Source organism: Carettochelys insculpta, chromosome 4, assembly GCF_033958435.1.
Source record: "Carettochelys insculpta isolate YL-2023 chromosome 4, ASM3395843v1, whole genome shotgun sequence".
Lineage (NCBI taxonomy): Eukaryota > Metazoa > Chordata > Testudines > Carettochelyidae > Carettochelys > Carettochelys insculpta.
Window position 1 is genome coordinate 4,647,906 of NC_134140.1, and position 23,540 is coordinate 4,671,445.

Consider the following 23,540-nt stretch of genomic DNA (forward strand, 5'->3'; position numbering starts at 1 on the left):
ACTAACAGAGAGGGAGCCATGCTAGTCTATATACTATCAAAACAAAAAGCAGTCAAGTAGCACTTTAAAGACTAGCAAAATAGTTTATTAGGTGAGCTTTCGTGGGACAGACCCACTTCAAGTGGGTCTGTCCCACGAAAGCTCACCTAATAAACTATTTTGCTAGTCTTTAAAGTGCTACTTGACTGCTTTTTGTTTTACTATGGCTCAATGCTTTTCTGTGCCGGTACTTACTGGTTCTGAGCACCGGCACCTCTGCAGCTTTAGCCATGGGTTAGCTTGGGTGAGGGGGGAGGACAGAGAGCCAGCTGAGCACCGGCTCCTTTTTTTTTTAAATAAAAATGGCACTGCTATGGTTACAGTCTTACTAGAGAGGTTTGCAGCACAGCAGTACACACAATAAGCTAAAAAGGAACAAATGCATTAATGTTTCAAATCTACCACAGAATATACCGTCTTCGACAGCGCGCACAGACACTTGTCAAAATCTTCTCGATGTCATGCAAGGGATGCTGAGCAAACACTGAAAATTTCAGTGCCTACTCAACTACTCGCAGGTGGGGGAGGTGCCTCCAGAAAGTAGGCTCCCCTCCCCACCAGCCCCATGCAGCTGGGACACAGGATTTAAACCGTGTCCCAGCTCCAAAAGGCACCTTCCCTCCCTCACTCTTGCCACAGCAGGGAGTTGGGGGTGGGGGGCAGGCTCCCCACCAGCACATTCAGGCCAGGAAGCAGCATTTCAGCTACCTCCCAGAATGAATGGGATCCTGTGTGGTCAGCACTTCCCCTCATGGTGGGTCTGCAAAGAGCTATCTTGCAAGGGAAATTGATGAACCCCGTGCCAGGTGGAGTGGGGTCATTAGTTCCTCACCTCGCATGGCTCTGCAAAGAGCTGCAGCAAGGGAAAATTGAGGAAATTTCACAGCACATTTGGACAGATTTCACAGCATACCACTGTGTCATGGCACACTGATTGAAAACCACTGCTCTAGGCAGTCAGTTCAAATCCAGACTGGACCAGTAATGGTTGAATGTTACTGGCTTTTCACAGGCCCAGCTCCTAAGTTGTAGACATCACAAAAAGCCTTGTCATGTTCAACACCTTTGTGGGCAACCTAGTCTGAATCTAGACATGTTCTCCTCAGGTTCAGGCGAATCAATCACAGGGTTAAGGCAGCATGGGCCATTGCCCACTTATTAACTGCCCTGTGCAGACCCTGTCAGCCTCCAGGGCTGCCAGTCTGGCCTGTGAATTCACACCTAATCAAAAAAGAAACTGAGCTGACATGGTGAACACATCAGCTGGTTTAAATGGCTGACATCTTTCATCAGCACCACAGATGTTTTACAAGATATATATCAGCATCCAACAATTACATACCTGGAGTGTGTCTGCAAACAGAACTATGAGGTTCTTCAAGTCTAATACCAGGTTGGGGTCTGAGCAGTAAGACTAAAAAAGCGAGGGGAAATTGAAAAAAAGCATTAACTCTGCAAATGGGAAAAAATCCACACACCCAGTCCTGTAATCCTTCATTTGGTATAACACAGATATCTGACACCACCTTATCATCAGTTGACTTTTAATAGCCTTTTATTATATGGAGTGATTGGTCATATCATGATATACTGTCACAAAAGACACACATTCCAAAAAATGTTGCCTTGAAAAGCTCTAGAGGATACATAAGGATTTCAGTTGCTGTAGGTATCCCATCAAGATGTATTTAAAAGTAGTCAAAAGTTACTGTATTTACCAGGAGATTGAGAAGGGTGAAAAAGCCAGTGCGCTGACAGATCAAAGACACAGAGCATTGTCTATTGTTGAATAAAATTGTTAGTTATATTTAGAATAATGTTAATCTAGTCTTGCAAAACAGAAAATACCCCCAAATTATGTATATTGAGAAAACTTCATTTTTAAGTTGCAGGTTTTTGCAACATGAAGAAAATACATCTGCGCCATGATATAAACAATTCCTACAGCTCAAGACATTAGCCAGAAAGACAAACAGCCGATCGAAATGAAAGATGTCACACGTCCTTCTTGCACATAATCTCTGTATAAGCAGGTGACCTTATAAAAGTGAAATATGCAAAATTTCAAATATCTTCTTACCAAATATATAATCAGTGGTCCCAATCCATAAAAAAGGAAACAGAGATTTAGCACACAGAGGAAATGACTCTGTAAACCCGTGTGATAGACTGAAAGAAACATTTTCCAATTCACTGTCTAAACCACAAAGTAGGAAAGTGAGATAGTTGCCTTTCACTATTAGAAAAGATAAAAGATGTCCCACTCAAACGTAAGAAAAAAATTCTAAGCCTGATCCTGGCCAAAAGGATAGAGATGAAACAAGCTCACTGTGACAGCCTCCCACAAAGTGAGAAGTGAATGGTAAAGAATGGACATGATGGGTCATTATGATAGTGCCAAAATAAACATGTGGTGAAGATACAATTTTGTGATGACTGCACTATAAAATCTAAATGACTTTGTAGGACTTCATGATTGTTGTAAAACCTCTGCCTGTCAGACACTTCATGTATCAAATTGGGCAACACTTGCAAACTTGTTATCTTATTAAAGTTAGTGATATTAACGAAGTATTTTGATTTGTTTTGCTTGCATAGTTTACACTGCCACCAAAAAAGCCCTGACTAAAGAGCATATCTTTGTAATTGAAATGTTTGGTTCTGTATGATTTTCCATAGCAGAAGGTGTATATATTACACACACACTCTCAAATCTCTATCCTTTTGGCCAGCATTAGGCCACCCACACCCACCCACCCCTTATATATTATACACCTTCCCTTATGGCACAAAAGGACTCAGGCAGTAAAACTTATCTCCAGTCAACAGAGCTGCCATGCTATGGAAAATTATAGAACAATAGGAAACATCTGCAGATGCTCACCTATTTGGGTATATCTGAACACCAGATTTGTAGCATGAGTTCCTATAATAACTTTATAGCATTAGTTAGTCTCACCTACAGTTACGTTACAAAATGGGGGGGGGGGATATTGGTTTTGCCAGTTAGTGCACACCCACATTAGAACCATATGTCCAAAGAGCTGTAATTGTAAAGCAGATGAATGTAAATGTGATTATTTGAAAATAAGTAGCATACTGTGTCTCCACATTACACAACTTTTAGGCTTTCCTACAAGCAGGTGACAGAGCTGTGATGGAACTGGCCTACAATAATGTCTCAGATATGGTTCCAACTTACTTCTGTTCCCAGAACAGTTGTATGGAAATGTTGACATGGAGCTGAAGACAGTTTCAAATAATAGAGTTAAACTGTCTTAGCAATTTAATTCTATAAACCCGTTTGGTAATCTGCTAGTGTGAACAGGCAGCAATAACAACACATTAGAAGAGGCAGTACTCAAAAGCAAGATGTGGCTATCTGAACCATCTCAAAACCCCACATTAAGGATCCAATACCTCATGGAGATTCTCCAAGCAAGGGAGGGTACAGTTTGGCTAGCACATGTATCTGGATATAGCAGTATGTGCTCTTGCCATAAATTGAAAGGGAAAGAAATTGAAATGTCAATCTCATTTTCCGATATTACCAGTCCCCACTGAGGGTGGAGTGGCCACAATTTTTTGTTGTTTCTTCCTCAAAAAATATTTCTAACTTTTAACTGACATTTAAAAGGGCAGAAAAAGTATTGTGCTAGTGCATGAGAACCTACAAATAAAGCTAATCAATTGATGTTATTATTAGGATGATGATTTTATCATAGAGAAATGTCAAAAAGAAGTTGATGAATAAAGACCTATACAAAGAATCATGATGTGTGTGTACACACACACACACACACACACACACACACACACAGAGAGAGAGAGAGTACATTTTTTAAAAAAAGAACACAGGCAAGGAACACCAAAGTAAAAATCTAACTCCCAAAGACTCAGATTGTTTAACTGTTGCTGCAAGTATAAGTAACCAGTGGCTTTTACTTACTGAATGTGTTCTTAGTGCGGCAATAGTTTTTGACAGAGCCATGTCCCACAGTTCATCAATATAGGCTCTATTTACCAAGCCCTGGGTCGTATGTAAGATGTGATCTTCAACTACAAAAAAGCTAACAAAGGAGAAAGCACAGCTGTCAGAAGTCAGAGTCCCAATGACAGCCACATGGTTTTACAAACATCACATGCAACACTCTCCTCCACCTCCCTCTGCACCCAAGAAAAGCAATCTGCTGCTCAATTCTGTCCATGTGTACAGAAATAAACACCAGGAGAAAGAACAACATAAATCATCATGAATATTTCAACTGATGTTTTTAACAGATCTTTAATTTGTTGTAAGATGGTAAACACCAAATTTAACAAACATATCAAGGATATAGGTTTAAATAACGTCAGCAAAATCCAACACACTCCACAACACAGAGCAAACAATTCCTATAATTTTTCCTACTGGCCAGTGGTTTCCTTGTGATCAGCTATGCTGCAGCGGAGGAAAGATTATTTATGAAGATGCCCTGTACTGCATGAAATGAAAGGGGAAAGACAGTGGGATTACTCAAGTGCATGAAACTAATCAACAGCGACTTGCCTTCTTACTAATTTTTCTGCATTTACAAACTCAAATCATGCATTTGTTTAGTCTCTGGCTTCCAAGTCTGTGCCAACTTCCCTGCCTTGGGAATAGCTGGATTTTTTTTTAAACAGTCACTGTAAAATAAACTAAATTGGACATTAGCATATGGAATAAAAATCAGGTATTATCAGTACATGGGATATTTCCAATTGTAGGAATTTAATCACAGAACTGTAAAACCTAGACCTACAAATGACCTGTTACATCACCCAGTCCTGTCTCTTGGCCCATGCAGGATTGCACTCTAACGCACATTTGTTAATGTCTTGTCCAGTTTGCTTTTAAAAGATGCATGCATGGAGGTTTCCACCCAGTCCCTTGAGAAGATAAAAGATCTTACATTGTCAGGAAGTATTCCTAACTTTTAGCTTATGTTAGCCTTTCTTTCGTGTTTTATCATCACCCTAGCGTTTCACCTCAAATATTTCTTCTTCTCTGGTGTTTATACTTTTCAACTGCGGGTAGACTTATGTTCCCCTTAGGCACTGCTTAGTTAATTACAAATTTTATATTTTTATAAGACAATTATTCTTGCTCCGTAACACAAGACAGGGGCCTTGTTCCCAAGAAATGGATTCCCTAGAAAAGTCCATATATTAAATCGGATGCAAAATTAGCATCTTCAGCTTTGAACTGTTCAAACTATTCCAGGCACACTGTCCATCAGCTACTGAAGTCTACAGAACGACTCATTTTTGTAAAATTAAGCACGCTATAATACGTGTTTTTGACTAAGGCTAGAATGCACAGCACCTTATGGGATCAGACCCCAGATGGTCATATAAACACACAGCATTATTCATGTTGTTACATTAAAGACAGTCAATATCTTCATTATAAATCCCCATTTATCTGTTTTATAACCACCACAGAGTATTGTTCTTGGCTAACAGAAGGGAAGTCTTACTTTAAAATCCTACAAGGAATGGAGATCCATAGATACAAAATATCTTTTTATTAGTAATATGAAGGCACAACTCCTAGCCACATTACTACATGGTTAGGCTATCCCCCTAATTTGAATTATCCACCCTCTAGCGGGCAATCAATCCACTCCAATCTCTAGTTACCAAATATTTTTGCCAAATCAGAACAAGGAGTAATAAGTGATGTGTAATCCCATTTAAAAAGGTCAATAGAGAAAACCTAGATTATATAAAAATACCTGCATAGTGGAAGACAACTGTTAAGGTATCACAAATCAGGTTCAGAATGTTACCAGTGTACATTTTACAAACGACGGCTGCTCAGATTTATAGGAATGTACACTGGGATTTACATTCAATCTTGTTTGATGAAATCTCGCCAGCATATTCCACCTCTTAAGGAACAGCAGTCTTAACTTCTCTTCACTCAGACGGGGACCATTTTGAATGGGAGGACTATTATTCTACTGTAGTGTGCAGTAGTAAAACACACTTTTTAAGCCAGGGGAACAGAGGCTAATGACTATACTAATAAACATCCTTTCCTGACAATGCATGGGATATCAAAGAACTATAATCAAGCTGATTACAACATCTGTGTAATTCAAGCATATTGGCCTATTCACCTCACTATGGCAGCAAGTTGACCTATACAGTACACAAAACATGTTTACTCTTTTGAACTCATCGCTTGCGAAATCTGCAAGCAGTACACAATAACCATTCAGTCTTTAGAATGCCTGCACTAGTGACACAGCAAGGTTCATGGGTGCAGTAAAATATGACTTCTCTTAAATGCTTAGGAAGCATAAACCACACTTTTCCTGTTTTGGCTCCTAAAAAGAATTGCCAGAAAGATCAACATTTCCTTACTTTTGGTGCCATTCAATAACATAGCACACACGTGTTTAGAGAATGTGGATATAAAAAGAATACCTACCCTACAATTTGATTAAAATACTTCCTGTAGCCATCTAAAGTTTCATGCTGCAACAAAGCAAAGTGAACAAAGTTTAAAACAAAGACGGACAGTGAAACTGGAAACAAATAAGAGACCACACACATGCAACAACACATGCAGAGACAATGTTCTACTCCTTTATTAGGCAAAGCACCTTTGATCGCTAAAGCTATTAGACAGTCATACCATATTTGAAGGGGGCTGAAGCACCAGTCTAGCCTGTTTTCTTCTCTGTTTCCTGTAGTAGTTTTCAAAGGTTTCTCTGGCACCCTGAAAAACAGATCAAAATGAATTCAAGTTCCAGGCATCAGCATTTCACGCCAATCACCTCCATATAAAACTGCTGCTTTTACTTGTTAAAAATTTATTTGCACTTTTTTCCCCTTACCTCAGTGTCAACATTCCTTTAAAAGGCCAGATCATAATAGCAGTTTGTTGTGGATATTTGTGTAGGTAATTATTCTGGCACAAGCTTTTCTGATGAATCCTGCTATGTTCACAAACTCTTCCAACTTTACTAAGCAGACATCAGTGCATGCAGAAATGCTGCACAGCATCCTTACTGCACTGCACTGAAAATGACAGTTCTATAGGATTTTTCAAACATACAAAAACAAAAACCTGGCCACAGGAGAAAATGAAATCATTTCAAGTGATAACATTTCACAAGAAGGCACAAAAAATGTTGGGAAAAGGTTACAGAATTCCTTTATCTTGACACTTACATGACCCTCATCACCATCATAGCTGAGCACTCACAGCACAACTTACTCCAACAAATCTCGGGTTAGAACCATGGTCTTACAGTTCTAAACACACGTTTCACTCACCTGACCCTAAAGAAGCTACACTGGGTGAATGGATTCCCCCTCACAGTGAAACTTAAGAAGTTCTTATTTTTTTGTCATTTGGTGATTGCTTCATCTTGAGAATTTTTTCTACATCCTGGGGTGTGGCCATCTAGTCAGCACCATAAAAACGTTTCAGCGTCTTCAGAGTCCACCTTACTGATGAAGGCATCAAGTCATCCAGACACTGCCCAGAATCCTACTATATCATCTCTGAGTATCCTTATCTTACTCTGTTTACCTTCCTCTCTTCCCCACCCTCTTATTTTTTCACATCTGAAAATGGATTATAAAATCTTTAGGGTGGGGATGTTGTCTCTATTTGCACTTCAAAGACCAAACATTTTTCTCAGATGCTCTATAAACAAGCTATTCCTAAGTATTTTTAATCTGCTCCATGAACAAGAGATTTGGTTCCTTTTTGCTTAAATTAAAAAGCCCAATAATTTTAATACCTCCCACACATAAAACTTCTCCCCATAGTACCCTCCAAGCACGATGAGTTAACAGTCCCTTTACTTAAAGATTCTCAGGAAACTTCTGCCATTAATACTTCTAGCACCACAGTCACAAAAAAGTGCTACTTGACTGCTTCCTGTTGGGTGTGTAGATGATGGAGCTCCAGCAGGCTAGATAAAATGTAGCCATACCGATTTCAGCGTGACACCTGCTGAGATACAGTCACCTGTGCACTCTGGGTACTGGAACATGGAACACAGCTTTTTCAGATTTGTAACACTGGTTCTATATTTGTTAAAATATATGTAATCCCGATGTTCTTACTGAAGGCCAGGAGGCAAATTCAGATGTACTCTAAGCTAATTCAGACATAGCTTAAGCTACTGCAAATTCCCAGAGTTAAATTGTTCCACTTTATCCTTCGGCTAAAACTGGCTTTAAAGTCAACAGCAAGTCTGACATTTTAAAAAGCATTGAGAAACCAGAAACTGTTTAGAAATAGCCTTTCCCCATGCCCCTCTGCTCTCTCTCTTCTGATACCACTACCATCTGACCCTTAATGCTCTCACCCTTCATCATATCAACTGAGGTGGGACAGCAGGATTACAAGTCAGGGATTCAGAGGCTTTGTGGACAGAGGGGCCTATTGTGATCATGTAGTCTGGCCAGAGAATTTCCCCAAGTGACTTCTGACTGCATGAAGTTGACAGCTTCTGGATAAACATTTAGAAAGATGCCTGTAAGGCTCAGCTGCAGCCTCAGGTCTCAGACCTCACCTTCCACCTCAACCTAGCTCCTTTATGAGGATCAAAGCCATTTCTCTGAAGGCAGACTCCCCATTTGACCACCTCTACTAGTTATCACAGAACACTAGAACTGGAAGGGTCCTTGAGAGGTCATTAAGTCCAGTCCCCTGCCCTCATGGCAGGACCAAGCACCATCTAGACTCTCTATACCATCCTTGATATGTGTCTAACTACTCTTAAACATCTCTAGTGATGGAGATTGCATGACCTCCCTCGACAATTTATTGCAGTGTTTATATCATCAGCCTTAGAAGCACCACCTTCACACTTACAAATGGAAAGAAACTAGGACACAGACTTTCCAAAATTCAGTGCAAAATCAAGGACATTTTTCAAAATGAAATTTTTCTTTCGAAAGGCAAAATCTGGGGATTTAATATTACTTAGGCTTTCCTTCTTAGGAACTGCAAATGGTGCCCCCCTATATAAAGCACTGAAAAACCTTCAGATTCTGCTCTCCACTAGATTTACATAATAAATACATACACTTTTGTCAGGCTATTGTTAATATCCACTTCCCCTGACCTCTTGGTGACTGGGATGGTTGTAATGAGACCAAGATTCTTGTTGTCTCCACTAATGGTTTGCTCCATCACTTAACATATGTCATTTAACTCTATGTCTCAGTTTCTGTAATCTCTGTTAGTGGCATAATAATGGTTAACCACCATATAAGGGGTGTTTGTGATTAAAATAGTTTGAGTCCCTTGACAACACCAACTATGATATTCTAAATGAAGAATTTTTGCAACTATTTCTACACATCTCATCATCTGCCCTATGTCTGGCAGCAATTCAATACTATTGGTAGCTAAAGTAATTCAAGCACTTTTCAAGGCCAAACTTCTCAACTGTACCATCTCTGTGGGTAAGAGTTCATTGCCTCTCTGCTCCCTGCAAATGTGGTGCGCGTCTTTGTTTTTCCTTCTGAAATAATACAACACAAGCTTCCCCACGCCACACCTTCCATCGTGTCTTAGAGGGTGCTTAACCCATTCATCCCTTGACTACTTTTTGACACTGCCAGTGCTGGTAATACCTGATGTAGCATTGGCTCATATGAGGAGCATTTTGTTGACTAGGAAAGGGCTTGAAATGAATGACCCATTCCACCCGGCCAAACTTCAATTGAAAACCAGCTGCCATTACCATTGTAGCCTGGACTGGCATTTGGGGATGAGCACAGCGGTTAAAGGCTGAGGGCATTCCATCTCAACCCTATGGGCTGTTCCATTCCCTTCATTTTTATTGTTATATGTTCTTTAGATCAGAAATGCTGAATTACAATGATCAGGTTACAACGTTCATTAGGACAAAATTAGGCCAGTTCATTTTAAGCTTCCTTTGCTGATCCCCAACAGCTGTCTTTTGCCATCCCATTTTACATCTCTGCTTCACATGTGGGCCTTGCCATGTTCAATTCTTTTAAGAGGTGCCCATGAAAGGGCACAATGGGAGGTAAAGACCAAGGGTATGTCTACAATTACCAAGAGATCAACCTGCTTAGGGTTGATCTCCTGGAGTTCAATTTCGCATGTCTGGTAAAGACGCACAAAATCAATCTCTCTGGGGTAAGCAGTTGACCTCCTGTACTCCTCCTTTCACAAGGTATAAGGGAGGACGATGGTAGAAACGCCCCCATAGACCTCCCTCAGCGAGGACAAACTTCACAGTTGACTGTAGATATGTTGATTCTAGCTACGCAACTGCCGTAGCTCAAATTGCATATCTGCAATCGACCGTAAGGTCTACTGTAGACTAAACCTTAGCTACATGACTAAATTAATCAACCATTCTCAGACCACATCAAGACGAAGGTCTTCTTAGTAAGGCATCTGTCTACCTTGCTGAAGAGTTTGGCTGAAATCTTTCCACAAAGAGCCAAAACAGGTTGTTGGCTAAGGAAAGTCTGTCTCTCTACTGACTACCTCCAAGGGTGAACCTACTCAGAGCATCGTTCAGATTCTTGATTGAAATCACTCAGACTACTATGGGGCAGCCGAGTGTTAATACTGAATTAATGAAGAAAGCTCATACTAAATTATAGTTTTCTCCTTCCCAGAAAAAAACTGCTCAGAAAAGCAATCTGAACTAACTGGTTAAGTTCCAGCAGCATACAGAAGCTTCTGGGAATTGCAGCAAGTGGGTACAATTGCCAAAGATGAAAGGATTACCTGGGATTCCTTCAGTCATTGAAGCAACAACTATGATAACTTTATACAGACTTTTCTGACAATCAGTTGGTGGTTTATTTCCAATTATTTCCTGTACTCAGAGACAGTCATCTCACCAAACAATGTAGATGAGGTTTTGAGGTGACCTCGAGGGCTTATTGGGGTCTTCAGACACAATTCATGAGTAGCACAACAGCAATTTGAAACTGATGAGATATTTTAAAAAGTAATTTAAAGAATAACAAGAAAATTTCTGCTAGGAATAGTGGCCAACCATTCAATTAAAATAAAGCACACTTGTACTCATCCTTCAAGGTAGACAGTAAAATCTTTCCTTGGGAAGAGTCCAAAATACAGCTCTGACACTCTTCTTCTACTATCCCCACCCACCCACACCCTTTTCAAGACTGCTGTGTCCATCTTCTCAGCATCTCATACCCATTTTTGCTCAAGTCACCCACTGACTTGCACTACCTCCCTGACAGGTCAAAGTCACACACTCATGTGTGTGGTAGGGCATGTAATGCGCCATGAGACATAACCCTTCAAACATGCATGCTATTTAGGCAACAAGACTTTGCACAGAAGGTGCCTTTGGTGTTGAACCTCACTGCAGGAGAGGACTAAATAAGGCCTCCTTCACTCAAAAGCCACCACTACAACCAACATCAGAGAGGTAGCTGTGTTAGTCTATCTTCAAAAATAATAAGTCCTGTGGCACCTTATAGACTAAGAGATATTTTGGAGCATAAACTTTTGTGGGCCAAGACCCACTTCGTCAGATGCGACAACCAAGCATCTGACTTTTCTCAGCCCAGTGTGCGGAAGGCAACTGCCCAAATAACTAGGCTTTAAGAATAACAAACGCTTTCCCATTGGAAATCACTCCAGAAACAGTAAGTATAGAAGTGGTATTGCTTAATTTCATACCCGGATATAAATTAGTCTCTCCATTTTGGCCTGAAACCTGTCTTTAGGCGTTAGTCCTAGATTAGGAGGAAAGGGGTGGATTTTGAGGAAGGGGCTGGAGAGGGAGGAATGCCATATTTGGAAGACATTAAAATTTAACAGAATCCTAGAAATCAAAGCCAGAAAACACCCTGGGGATCATCCCACTGATCTCAGAGCCAATACCATATTGCACCCCGAAGCACTATAGCCAATCTGTTTTTAAATGCCCCAAGTGATATGAACTTTGAGTGCTTATTCCAAAGCATATGACCATGTCTTTCCTGATATTCCAACAACTTTTTCCACTGCCTTAATTTCATCCCATTCTCTTAATAATATTCCCCTGTATGTTTTTTTTTTTACTGTTTCTCCTTCCTTTTTTGTTCTGCTCTCCTCCAATGTTTGGAACTATGTTTTTCCTGGGTTATCACTTAGTTAAGCTGTACATATTTTCACTCTAGATCTATCGTTAGACAGTCTAGTCAGCCCTCCAAAAATTATGTTTCTTTCTCATTACTAATGGTTGCTTCTGTTTGTGCCCTTCTCCTTCTCTAAAGTGCTATTATATTAGTATCTCCGGGCTGTTCACAAAGTCAATTGCGCAGAGGGGCCATTGAAGTATCACTGCCCCACTCAAGTTGTTCTGATATCCTGCCTATCTTTTTCCCCTCCAGTCCCATTTTTTCCCCATAGAGGATTTACATGTCTTCTTGTCAGGTCACAAATGTTTCCAGCTTCTTTCTTGCATGTTCACAGAATACAAGGCCAGAAGGAACCACTGTGATAATTTAGTCTGATCTGCTGTATATCACAGGCCAGAGAACTTCCTCAGAATAATTCCTAGAGCAGATCTTTTAGGAAAACATCCAGTCTTAATTTAGAAATGGACAGTGAAAGCAACTCCACCTTAAGCCTTGGAAAACTGTTAGATTGGTTAATTACCTTCACAATTAAAAATGTACCTATAGTAGACCCCCAACTTACATGATTCCAACTTACGTGTTTCTTGTAATAACGTGAATCAAAATCGTGAGTGGCAGGGAGCCAGGAACCAGCAGCACTAGTCAATTTCTTGGTTCCTGGCTCCCTGCCAGTCTTGCATTCAGGGAGGTAGGCATAGCCAGAATCAGGGAACCCAAAGGCAGCAGGGCCCCTCCTGCACCCAGTCCCGATTTACTTCAAATTTGACATAACACATGGTTGCCCAGAAACACAACCTACGCTTAAATCGGGGTCTGTACCTTATTTCCAGTCTGAATTACTCTAGCTTTAATTTCCAGCTTTTGGATCATGCTGTACATTCCTCTGCTAGTTTGAAGAGCCATTAGCAAACATATGCTTCCCAAGTACATTCCTTTAGACTGGGCTCAAATCAGCCCTTAACATTCTCTTTGATTGAGCTTCTCAAGTCTATCATTGTAAGGCAGGTTTCTAATCTTCTCATCATTCTCATGGATCTTCTTTGAATGCTCTCCAGTTTTATCAATTGTGGACATCACAACTGGACACAGCAGTCGTACCAATGCCAAAATACAGAGGTAAAACGACCTTTCCACTCCTACTTTAGATGACTGTTTGTCACACTCCCAAAAGATCACACTAGACCTTTTGACCTTAGGGGCGCATTGGCAATTCATGTTCAGCTGATTTCTACTATGACCCCCAATACTATGAGAGTCACAGTTTCACAGGAAAAGGTCCCCCCACATCCTGTAAGAATAAGCTTTGTTCTTAGATTTATTGCCTTTGCAGTTAGGTGTATTAAAACACAGTTTGCTGTGTCCAGCTTACTTAGTGATTCAGATCACTTTGTATCAGTGATATGTCCTCCTCATTCTTTATCCTTCCAGCAAATATTTCTAAAAGAACCTACTTCACGCTGCATAAATTCAACACACAACAACAGTAGGCATATCTGCAAAATATATTTGTCTCTTTTTTAAAAAATTAGAAAGACAAATATTAGTAGCCTAGCAAAACAGAAGTCATATTAACAAATATCGTTTTCTCACTCTAAACATCTTGAATCAACTAGCAGCTATAACTGGACAAAGAGAGAGAGGTTTCCAAGATATATTTTAGAAGATCAGTAAATCAGTGGGAAAACTTTCCTCTCAAGAAGCTATTGTCTGTGCTTTTTTTCTTCTTCTTCTTTTTTTCTTTTTAATCTCACTCACTTTCTCTGGGATAGACAGTCCTCAGAAAAGAGGAAAAAACCACAGGTTCTTGCTATTTTGTTTAGATTTATTTGATTGGAACAGATCTCTTCCCCCTCCCGACTCCTCTCACCTCTCACCATTCAAGCAGGCAGCCAAAGATTCAAAATTACAGTCACAAACTGCACATTTATTCTAATCAGTGGTCCAGGAAAAGACATCAATAACACCACATGTTTTTTTAAAATTATTGGGCAGAACTTTATTTTTCAAATTAGCATTGGATCATCCAGTTCACAAACTTGGCAATGAAATCCAGATAATTAAACTTGTTGATGATCAGCACATCAGCTGCCAAAAGGGAAAATGAAATATAATCACAATGGCAGATGCAAGATTTAGGGAACAAAAAAAATACACCCTTGTAGCTAAGGGGTAGCAGAGGTGAAAGTGTATCCAGTTACGAATTACATGAGGATACTTACTGGAAGTTTCACGTTTTTATTTTTAATAAACATTTAATAAACATTTTCATCTAATTTATTTTCCTGCCATTTCAAAGAATTAATTCATTACTCCCTAATTTCTACGAAAGTTCACAACTCCATGCCTTGCAAAGAGATTGTGGATCTAAAACATGCTAAACATCTCCCTAGGATAATAAAAAGGTTTAAGTGTTGTTAACCCTGAAACAGAAAGCCATCCAATGTACATAATATTCTAAGCATTTAAGAGCAGTAGCTCACTGTGTAAAATAGGGTTGTGATAACAGTCGGTGCAGATGCTCGGACAGTCAGCGGAGACATTCCAAGCATTTTAAAAGTTTTTTTTTTAATCAATCCTCACATAATCTTTCACGTCTGCAGTGGCCAGGTAGGACTTCTGTAAGATCTCATGCATAAGAGCCACGTAAATGGTATGGTTTGCTATTTATCCACCTCAGAAAGTGGGAGTGCTGGGTTAGCCATGCTGGGACTTGAACCCAGAGTTACAAGGAATCCACGTATTTCAAACTAGGGATGATAATTAACTGGTTAACCAGTAAGCTTTATCCTAAATGGGTGAGGCTTCCCAGCTACGGTTACCCAGTGGAGGCTGGAGCAGGCCCTTGCCTACTGTGGGCAGGGAGCTGCTCCAGGCCTGCGAGGCCCACCATTGTCCGGGTATGGTCCAGCACAGCCAGAGCTACCCTCATCTGTGGCAGGCCCGGTCCGGGCCATGTCAAGGGCGGGGTCTCTGCAGCCTGGCTGGAACAGCCCCAGTCCACAGTGGGAGGTGTGTGTGTAACCCCTACTCCCCCTTTTTAATCGGCTGACCAGTAAAAGTTAATGTTTAACCAGTTAAACAGGATTTTACATCCATATTTCAAACCAAAAAGCCTAACACAGCCAACCTACATGTAGTCCATCAGTGCTTGACTGGGGGCGTTTACAGCTGCTCCCCAAGCACAACACCTACTGACATTTATAAAAGTTGTATCTACAGAGTAGCTACAGAATTAGCCTGCTAGTCATTGAGAATAACCCAAGCTTCCCATCCAAGGGAGCACTGTTAATTTATAGCACCAGGAATCCTCTAGCCACAGTTCATCTCATTTTAAACACTGCAGCTTTGGTTTAAAGTAAACAAGTTAACAATGAACTTCACCTTCCACTCATTAGTGGTAATCCTTAGTTAAATTATGCTCCTATCTGGATTTATGGATGTTTTATTTGCTTAAGACCTGCTACTGTTCTGTGCAGCCTTTTCTTAAATTTACTTTTGGCATTCACAGGCTTTTTGATCATTGTCAGATTTTATTCCATGGTGATTTTCAGTTACACAGATTCCCACTGCCCTTGTTTTCCTTGAGAGGTTTACAAAAGATATCGACAAAAAACAAAAGGGGTATCAGCTCCATCATTATAAAATCTATGCTGAGCTGGTCACAAATAATGTATAGAAGGGAATTTTTGCCCTTATGGAGACCTGCCTTCACATTGCCTGAAGTCTCACACAAATTAACGGGGAGATCTGAAGTTGATGGCTTTTCTTGCAAATATTCTATGCAGAAAATTAATGCCAAGACAAGAACAGTTCCATTTGCAACGAACTAGCAGGATTGGGATCAAATGCACTCCTGCACCAATTTTAACTAGATACAGTCAATACTTACTTCCCTACCCTACTGCATAATGCTGCTGTGCATTATTAACTATCACCTTCTTCTGGGTGAAATGGTCACCCTGGATAGTTTGCAGATTATTTTAATTCATGTGTTTGAATGCCAGCAGAGCATTTAGTATCACATAAAATCTTACACCCAGGGAATTGCAGACCAGTCTGCTAAACTTCAGTGTTTGAAAAAGTAATGAAGCAAGCCACGTCCACAGGATGAATGATGGAAGGATTCCAAAAGACATCCTGTATGGTGAGCTAGCCTCTGCCAAAAGACCTCCTGGACACGCCCAGTTGCACTACAAAGATGTCTGCAAGAGAGACCTCAGAGAGGTAGACATCGAGCTGCACAACTGGGAAGAACTAGCAGACGACTGCTGCAGATGGAGGCAGGGGTTACACAAGGGCCTTCAGAAGGGTGAGATGAGGATCAGACAGCTAGCAGAGGAGAAGCGAGCACACAGAAAGCACACTAAGGACTTTCCAGACACCCACCACATCTGCAAGAGATGCAGCAAGGACTGTCACTCTCGTGTGGGTCTTCATAGTCATAGTAGACGCTGTAAATGAAGTCCTCAATTGAAACTATAAAGGGCGCGATCCATAGTCTATGCAGACTGAAGGATACCTACTAAAATGGAGCAAGTAATTCAGCAATCAGTTTGCAAACATCTAGCAGATAGTAAGGTGATAAACAACAATAAGCATGGATTTGTCGAGAACAAATTATGTCAAGTCAACCTAATAGCTCTTTTTGACAGGTGAATAGGCTTTGTGGGTGGAGTGGTAGATGTGGTACATCTTGAGTTTAGTAAGGCTTTTCATACTGCCTCACATGACCTTCACATAAAACTAGGAAAATACAACTTAGCTGGGGCTACTATGACTGGGGGGAGGGAGGAAGGTGCATAACTGATTGGAAAACAATTCCCAGATAGTGATTATTAGTTGTTGACAGTCAAGCTGGGAGGGCATATAAGTGGGGTCCCAGTTCTGCTCAACAGATTCAACACAGAAGGCACACACAAAATTTTCAGATAATACCAATCTGGGCAGGGCTGCAAGGGCTTTGGAGAACAAGATTAAAATTCTGAATGATGTGGAAAAACTCGAGAAACAATCTGAAGTAAATAGGATAAAATTCAATACAGATAAATGTAAAGTACCTTACTTAGGAAGCAGAAATCCGTTGCCTAAAAATAAAATAGGAAGTAACTACCTAGGAAGGAGTACTACAGAAAAGGATCGGGGAGGGGGCGGGGGAATAGTGCAAAAAGGATCTGGGAGGCCACAATATTAATCCCAGACAACAGCTTAGCATTACTGCACAAAAAAACAGCCCACACATACCACACACCATTCCAGGATGTATTAGCAAGAGAGTTGAAAAGAAAACACAATAAGCAAGTCTTTCATGCTACTCTGCACTAATACTGCCTAAACTGGAGTTCTGTGTCTGGAGAAGAGAAGACAAAGGGGACAAGATAAAAGTCTTTAAGTACAAAAAGGCTATTATGAGGAGGAGGGAGAAAAATTATTCTCCTTAACCTCTGAGGATAGAAAAAAATCAAATAGGGTTAAATTGCAGCAAAGGAGTCTGAGGCTGGAAACACTTCCTGTCAGGGTGGTTAACCCCTGGAATAAATAAATAAATTGCCTAGGGAGGTAGTAGAATCTAGATTTTTAAACACAGATTAGACAACCATCTGTCAAGGATGGTCTAGTTAGAACTTAGTCTTGTCACTACTGCAGGGGACTAGACTGGACGTCTTTTCAAGGTCCCTTCCAGTCCCACTATTCTGTGATAAACAGAGACACAGGGTCCTAAGTGTGCTCTCATTCTCCTGTCTCACCGCCAGACTAATGAATTTGTACTGGTATAAGCAAAATCAGAATCAGAAGCATGATCCCTTCCCCAAATGGCAGTAACAAACTACATTAGATTCCTAGTAGTTGAGTCACAAGGAAAACCATCCAGGCATGATGTACACTTGGTCACAGAGCTAGTTTGAGATAGTGCAGAAATTTTGAAATCTTGAAGACACCATTCCCAAAAGACTTTGAAGAGTATGGCGTGTTTTAAGGAAAGGGTGGGGGAAATGATGATCATTTGCATATAAGAAGAGTAAAACTGCTGGAAACATAGAATATTAGAACTGGAAAGGACCTCAAGAGGTCGTCAAGTCCAGTCTCCTGCCCTCACAGTGGGACAAATCACCATCTATATCATCCCTGTTAAATATTTGTCCAACTTATTCTTGAGTATCTCCAATGATGGAGATTCAACAACCATCTTAGGCAATTTATTCCAGTACTTAACCACCCTGAAAGGAATTTTCTCCTAATGCCCAACCTAAACCTCCCCTGCTGCAGTTTAAGCCCATTGCTTCTAGTCTTATCATCACAGGCTAAGGAGAATAATTTTTCTCCCTCCTCCTTGTAACATCTTTTTAGGTACTTAAAGCTGCCCTCTCAGCCTTCTCTTTTCCAAAATAAACAAACCCAATTCTCTCAATCTTCTCTCATAGCTCACGTCTCTAGACCTTTTAGTCATTTTTGTTCCTCTTCTCTGGACCACCTGCTCCAAATTGTCCGCATCTTACCTAAAATGTGGTGCTCAGAACTGGACAGAGTAGCTCCTTCTATATAGACTCAATATTTGTTCAGTTATGCCCCCTTGTTTCCCACCAACTCAGCAACACACAAGCCTGATGCTAGATTGCATCCACTTTCAAATCTTACCAATCTGGATCGGATTCAAACAGATGACACTGTGAGAAGGATGTAATGGATCCCATTTCCAGTCCCCTGTGTCAGTCGCTTCTCACCCGTTGCAACTCTGAGTTTATTTTATTTGTAACTAGTTTTTAGCAAGACAGATTGCATTATGTTCCCTGGAATCTTGCCTCTATGGTGAGAGGTAACATGGCACAGTGTCAGTTAGGAGAACAGCAAGTGACCGTGAGAGAGACAGCTTGTTGTTGTCATTCAGATGGAGATGGTCTGAGTTGACAGACCTGACTTTCCTGGAAGTAAAATTAAGGACTTTGGAGAGAAGCTTCTTCCTATCCCGCTCTAGATGGGGCTGCAAAACTGTTAGACACAGACACATTTTCATTCACCTCTGGTTTTAAGCATATACTTGTGCATGTGGGGGAAGGATGCACATGTTAGACTGAATTTAAAGAGTTTTTTTTCCCCTACAAAGAGATGAAACTTAGCTTGACAGAAGTCAGCCTAACAGCAGCTGTTCACAGTTGGAAAGTGGACCTCCTTGGACTTGATGGTGACATCTCTTGCATTGCTAACTACTGTATGACTCACCAGTTCTCTAATCTCAGTTGCTGATTTGCTTCCAATCACTGAGGATACAGCCAAGAATAGGTTAACTCTCGAAGATGAGTTCTCAAATTCCCCCCCTTTAGGGTGGTTTCACAGCAGCACTCTCTAATAGTGACCTGTGATCCTTCACAGAAAATTGGGGAATTATCCTTTCTTATTGATTGGGATGGCAATGGAGCATTGTTCTCTCAGTTCAGTCTATAGGAAGGAATACCTATTTTCCATTTAGATGGGGTAAAGCCTTTAATTTCACCCTCCTCGTGGCAGCTGGAGTTCCCTTTTAACTGCCTGGCCATGGGAGTGAAGACAGTTTTATATGGAGGAAAAAGCTGAAAAGGCCACTTTAATATTCTTGCATGTGAAAGGGGGAGTGCTTTTCATAGTGCTCTGTAATGAGGGTCAGCGGGATATTACACTTCACCATATGGCTAATTTGCACAGCAGGTCAAATGCTCTATTTACTTTTTAAAGATGGCCCTATAGATCAAGCAGCACTAAAAGAAATCAAAAAAACATGAGTAAGAGATGCCCCCTACTGCTCAGGCCTGGAAATGGCCAGCTGCTGCCTGGAATTCCAGCCACACACAGGAGTGCCATTTCATCACACCTTTACCTTTTCACAAGAGCGAAACGTAGTGTGGAAGATGCGTTAGTAAGTACAGCGCTCCAGAACACAAGGCGGCAGGCAGAGAAGGAAAGCTGCTTTAGGGAATCCCAGCTGGAGCAATATTTTAATATCCCCACACAGAAACACTTGCCAAACTCCACAGACTACTCAAAATGAGCTTTCACTCCATTTGCTTGCAATATGAACCTGTGCTAACTGCTGTAACTGTTCCAAGCCCTTGACTAGCTGCCTGACCTTCTGACTAACGAGTGCTCTGTTTATTAGCGTGATGGCCCTCGTAACCTGTGTTTGTCTTGGCACTTCCTCCTTGCTGTGTCCCAGGCCTGACCCAAAGAAGAACTTCCCCTGCAGGGGCCAGCAGCAGTCTGCAGTTCTAGGGGGGAAAAAACCTGATCACTAAAGATTACGGAGCCATGGGGCCCGGACTTTTGAAGAGAGTAAACATTATGATTAACAAGCCTGGCCTCTGTAATTGGCTACCACCCCTCCCCTCCAGATCAGAGTGCTAATTTATTAAACATTTTAACAAAGAGCCTTTATTATTGCCCTCAGCTTGGCTGGCTCCTTTCATAGCATTACCACCTACATCTAATAAAGCTTTAATTGACTACTGCTTTTCATAACCTCTGACCTAGGATGATAAACAGTTGGGCCATGTTAGCAAAAGGGTAAACCCCAAAGGAGTTTGCGTCCTGCTCATACTTAACAACCTCTAAGTATACAATGGATTTGCTTAAAGAAAACAGAACAAAAAAAAAATCTGTGCATCATTTCCATTAATACTTAACCCCTAAAAAGCATTTTTCATCTGCAAACTTATTCCTAAACATTTACTAATTTACCCTCACATCATCACTTTTTAGTAGATAAATAATCCCACTTTGCAAACTGAACTGAACAAACAAAACTGAAGGTTTTGGCAAGAGACTGGCTCTAATTCAATCAGAGATTATGGGATTAAAGCAGTAATCTCTGGGTGAAATTCTGTGCTCTGTATTGCGCAGATCAGATTAAGTCAATTTTTGTCCGCCTCAAAAGCTATGAAGCTACTAGCTAAGGTACAGAACAGCTTCAGTAACTTGTTCAAGTCTGTGCAGAGTCTGTATCAATGCTAGCATTAGGACTCTGAAACTACTGGCTCCCTGTTTTATGCTTAGACCATTGGTAATTAAAATTTACTTCTTTCAGTAAAAAATTTGCCCTTTTTTTCTTCTTTTTATGGGCAATAGCCTGGAAGATGAAGGAAAGCAGCAAGTTACAACAGTCAGAAAGGCAGGGCTCCAATCCAACACTCTATCACCAGGATTACCAGGACTATGGCTACACAGTGGTTGTTAATTTGGGGTACAGCTAAACACAGTGCTTGAAATACCAGGACTATTTTCTGTTTCCGCTACCCTTTGTCTGCAAATATTAACCACATAGCCCAGGAGGGACCAAACGCTCCAGAACTGGGACAAGATGCCATGAGATATCCCAGCTTGCCATATTTTATTTTGATAAAAGCCACCTGTCCACCAGAGGCTACAACTCCATTATTTTCCAATGAGTCGGGAACAAAAAAATATGAGATTGGTGCTGAAGAGCTTGAAAAAAATCTGACCTCAGCGCACCCTAATTACTCAGAAAACAGAAGGCAGATAAGGGTGCCCAAATGTGGGTGTTTTTTCTCAATTTCACAATTTGTAAACCAATCTGAGGGCCAGATGCTCACTTTAAAAAATAAATAAAAAAACCTGAGATTCTCCTCTAATCACTTCTGTCAGAGCTGGGGCTATAAGTAAAGCTCAAAATGTTGTGAGACTCATGATATTATCATGAGGAATACTGTGCCAATCTAATTCCCTTCTCTTCCACTATGACAGCCCATGTCGTTTGTTTGTCTTTAATGGAGATACTTGAATGGAGTAAATTCCAAACGTGTTTTTTTCCCCCACCATATTCTCAAGGCAGGGCCAGGGCCAGTTGTCAAATCCTCCTAGAAGGCCATATAGCATCCCTCTCCAGCAGGGCTCCAGCGGGAGGGGTGCCTCCATGCACCCCCCCATCACATCTCCTGACCCCACCTGCTGGCCTGCACTCTCACCTACCCCCCATACATCCCCCTGGTCCCACTTGCAACCTCTGGGCAAGTCATACTCCCCTACCGCCCCCGCCCTGCCCACGGTGCCTCCACCAGCAGCGCAGTGGGGCTTCCAGCTGCTAGCTCTGTGCCAGTCAGCCCAGGGGAGGTGTGTGAAGAGCTGTCCCGTCCATAGGATGGTTCAGTGCAGCTGCTCCAGACCTTGCACTTTGGTGGGCCACTCAGCGGCCACCTCAACCATCCTATAGGCAGGATAGTCCCCTGTATCCAGGTTAGCCTGGGGCATCTTGTGCAAGCTGGGACTGGCAGCGGGGAAACAGAGCACCACAGCAGTCTGCTCCATTTCCCAAGCCAGCCTGCAGAGGAGCACAGAACGACTGGGCTGGCCTTTGAGATGGCGGTGGAGGAAAGCAGAGGCTGCTGCATTGGTCTACTTCCCTGCAGCCCCCGCCGTGTACCTTGGGGGAGGGGGCTTGATGAAAGGGTTATGATGGAGGTGCGGTGGCATAGCAGGGGCTGGACTTGTGGGGAAGGATATGAACTCCTCCCGCTAGGGTCATAGGGACTCGTGTGCCAGCAGACGTGTGCAGACTGGATTGTGGAACTGCTCAGGCCAAAGATGGCCAGTGAGCTGCGAGTTTGAGACCTCTTCCATCTAGGGGTGCCTACGCCGCAGAGATGCGGCTGAAGGTCGGACGGGTATGCTCAAACCAGGTTTTGTCAAGACAGAACAGCTAAAATTAGCAGTGAAGATGCAGAGGCACAGGCAGTACAAGCTTGTCCAGAACCCTGAAGACATAACTCATCTAGCGAGCCACTGCAGCTTCACAGCTGGTCTCAGCCCCGCCGACGAGGGGAGAAAGAGAGCAGCTGCCCGCGGCCCCTTTGAAATGCTGTGCCCGCTGCTCCACATGCACTCTAAGGGACTGTGGGTGGGCCCAGGGTTGAGTGTTTAGCCCCACCCACTTCCATCCTTGGCCATGCCCCTTCTGGACAGGGAGCCAGGTCCCTCCCACCTTGCTTCCAGTGGCTGTCAGCCCTGCTGTCTAGATGATTGCTAGTGCTGCCATGCCTACCCAAGATGCAGTCAGTAACGATATGCCTAACACTCTGAGAGGCTCTGCGTAAAACCTCCACACACTCCAAAACCACATCCATTGTGAAAGAACAAACTGCACTAAGAAACTGCCAAGAATCAGATTTTTAGGAGACCTGCACGCCTAAAATGTTTTATTATAAATTCTGCAAAGGGTAATCTATATTGGCACCATTTGGGTCAGATACATTACAAGGAAAATTTTGCATTCCTGAAGAGTACATGATCAGTTCACTCATCCCTTTTGTCTGTGAAGCTGTAGTGAGGCCATGTACCACGTGTTTCAATTTCACTTTTCCATCTTCTCTGTGAATTTAGAA

The 23,540-nt window shown here is 41.7% G+C and overlaps 1 protein-coding gene across 5 annotated transcripts in view; it reads right to left on the reverse strand.

Moving 5' to 3' along the window:
• Positions 1 to 23,540, reverse strand: part of EXOC6B (exocyst complex component 6B) — a 458,226-nt gene that overhangs the window by 183,964 nt on the left and 250,722 nt on the right. For all 5 annotated transcript variants that reach the window (XM_074992199.1, XM_074992198.1, XM_074992200.1 and 2 more), the window contains exons 9-12: positions 6,707 to 6,790; positions 6,500 to 6,546; positions 3,989 to 4,109; positions 1,382 to 1,453 (exon numbers count right to left, since the gene is read on the reverse strand). In XM_074992199.1, coding sequence (XP_074848300.1) covers positions 1,382 to 1,453; positions 3,989 to 4,109; positions 6,500 to 6,546; positions 6,707 to 6,790 — 324 coding nt within the window. The remainder of the gene's footprint in view (positions 1 to 1,381; positions 1,454 to 3,988; positions 4,110 to 6,499; positions 6,547 to 6,706; positions 6,791 to 23,540) is intronic.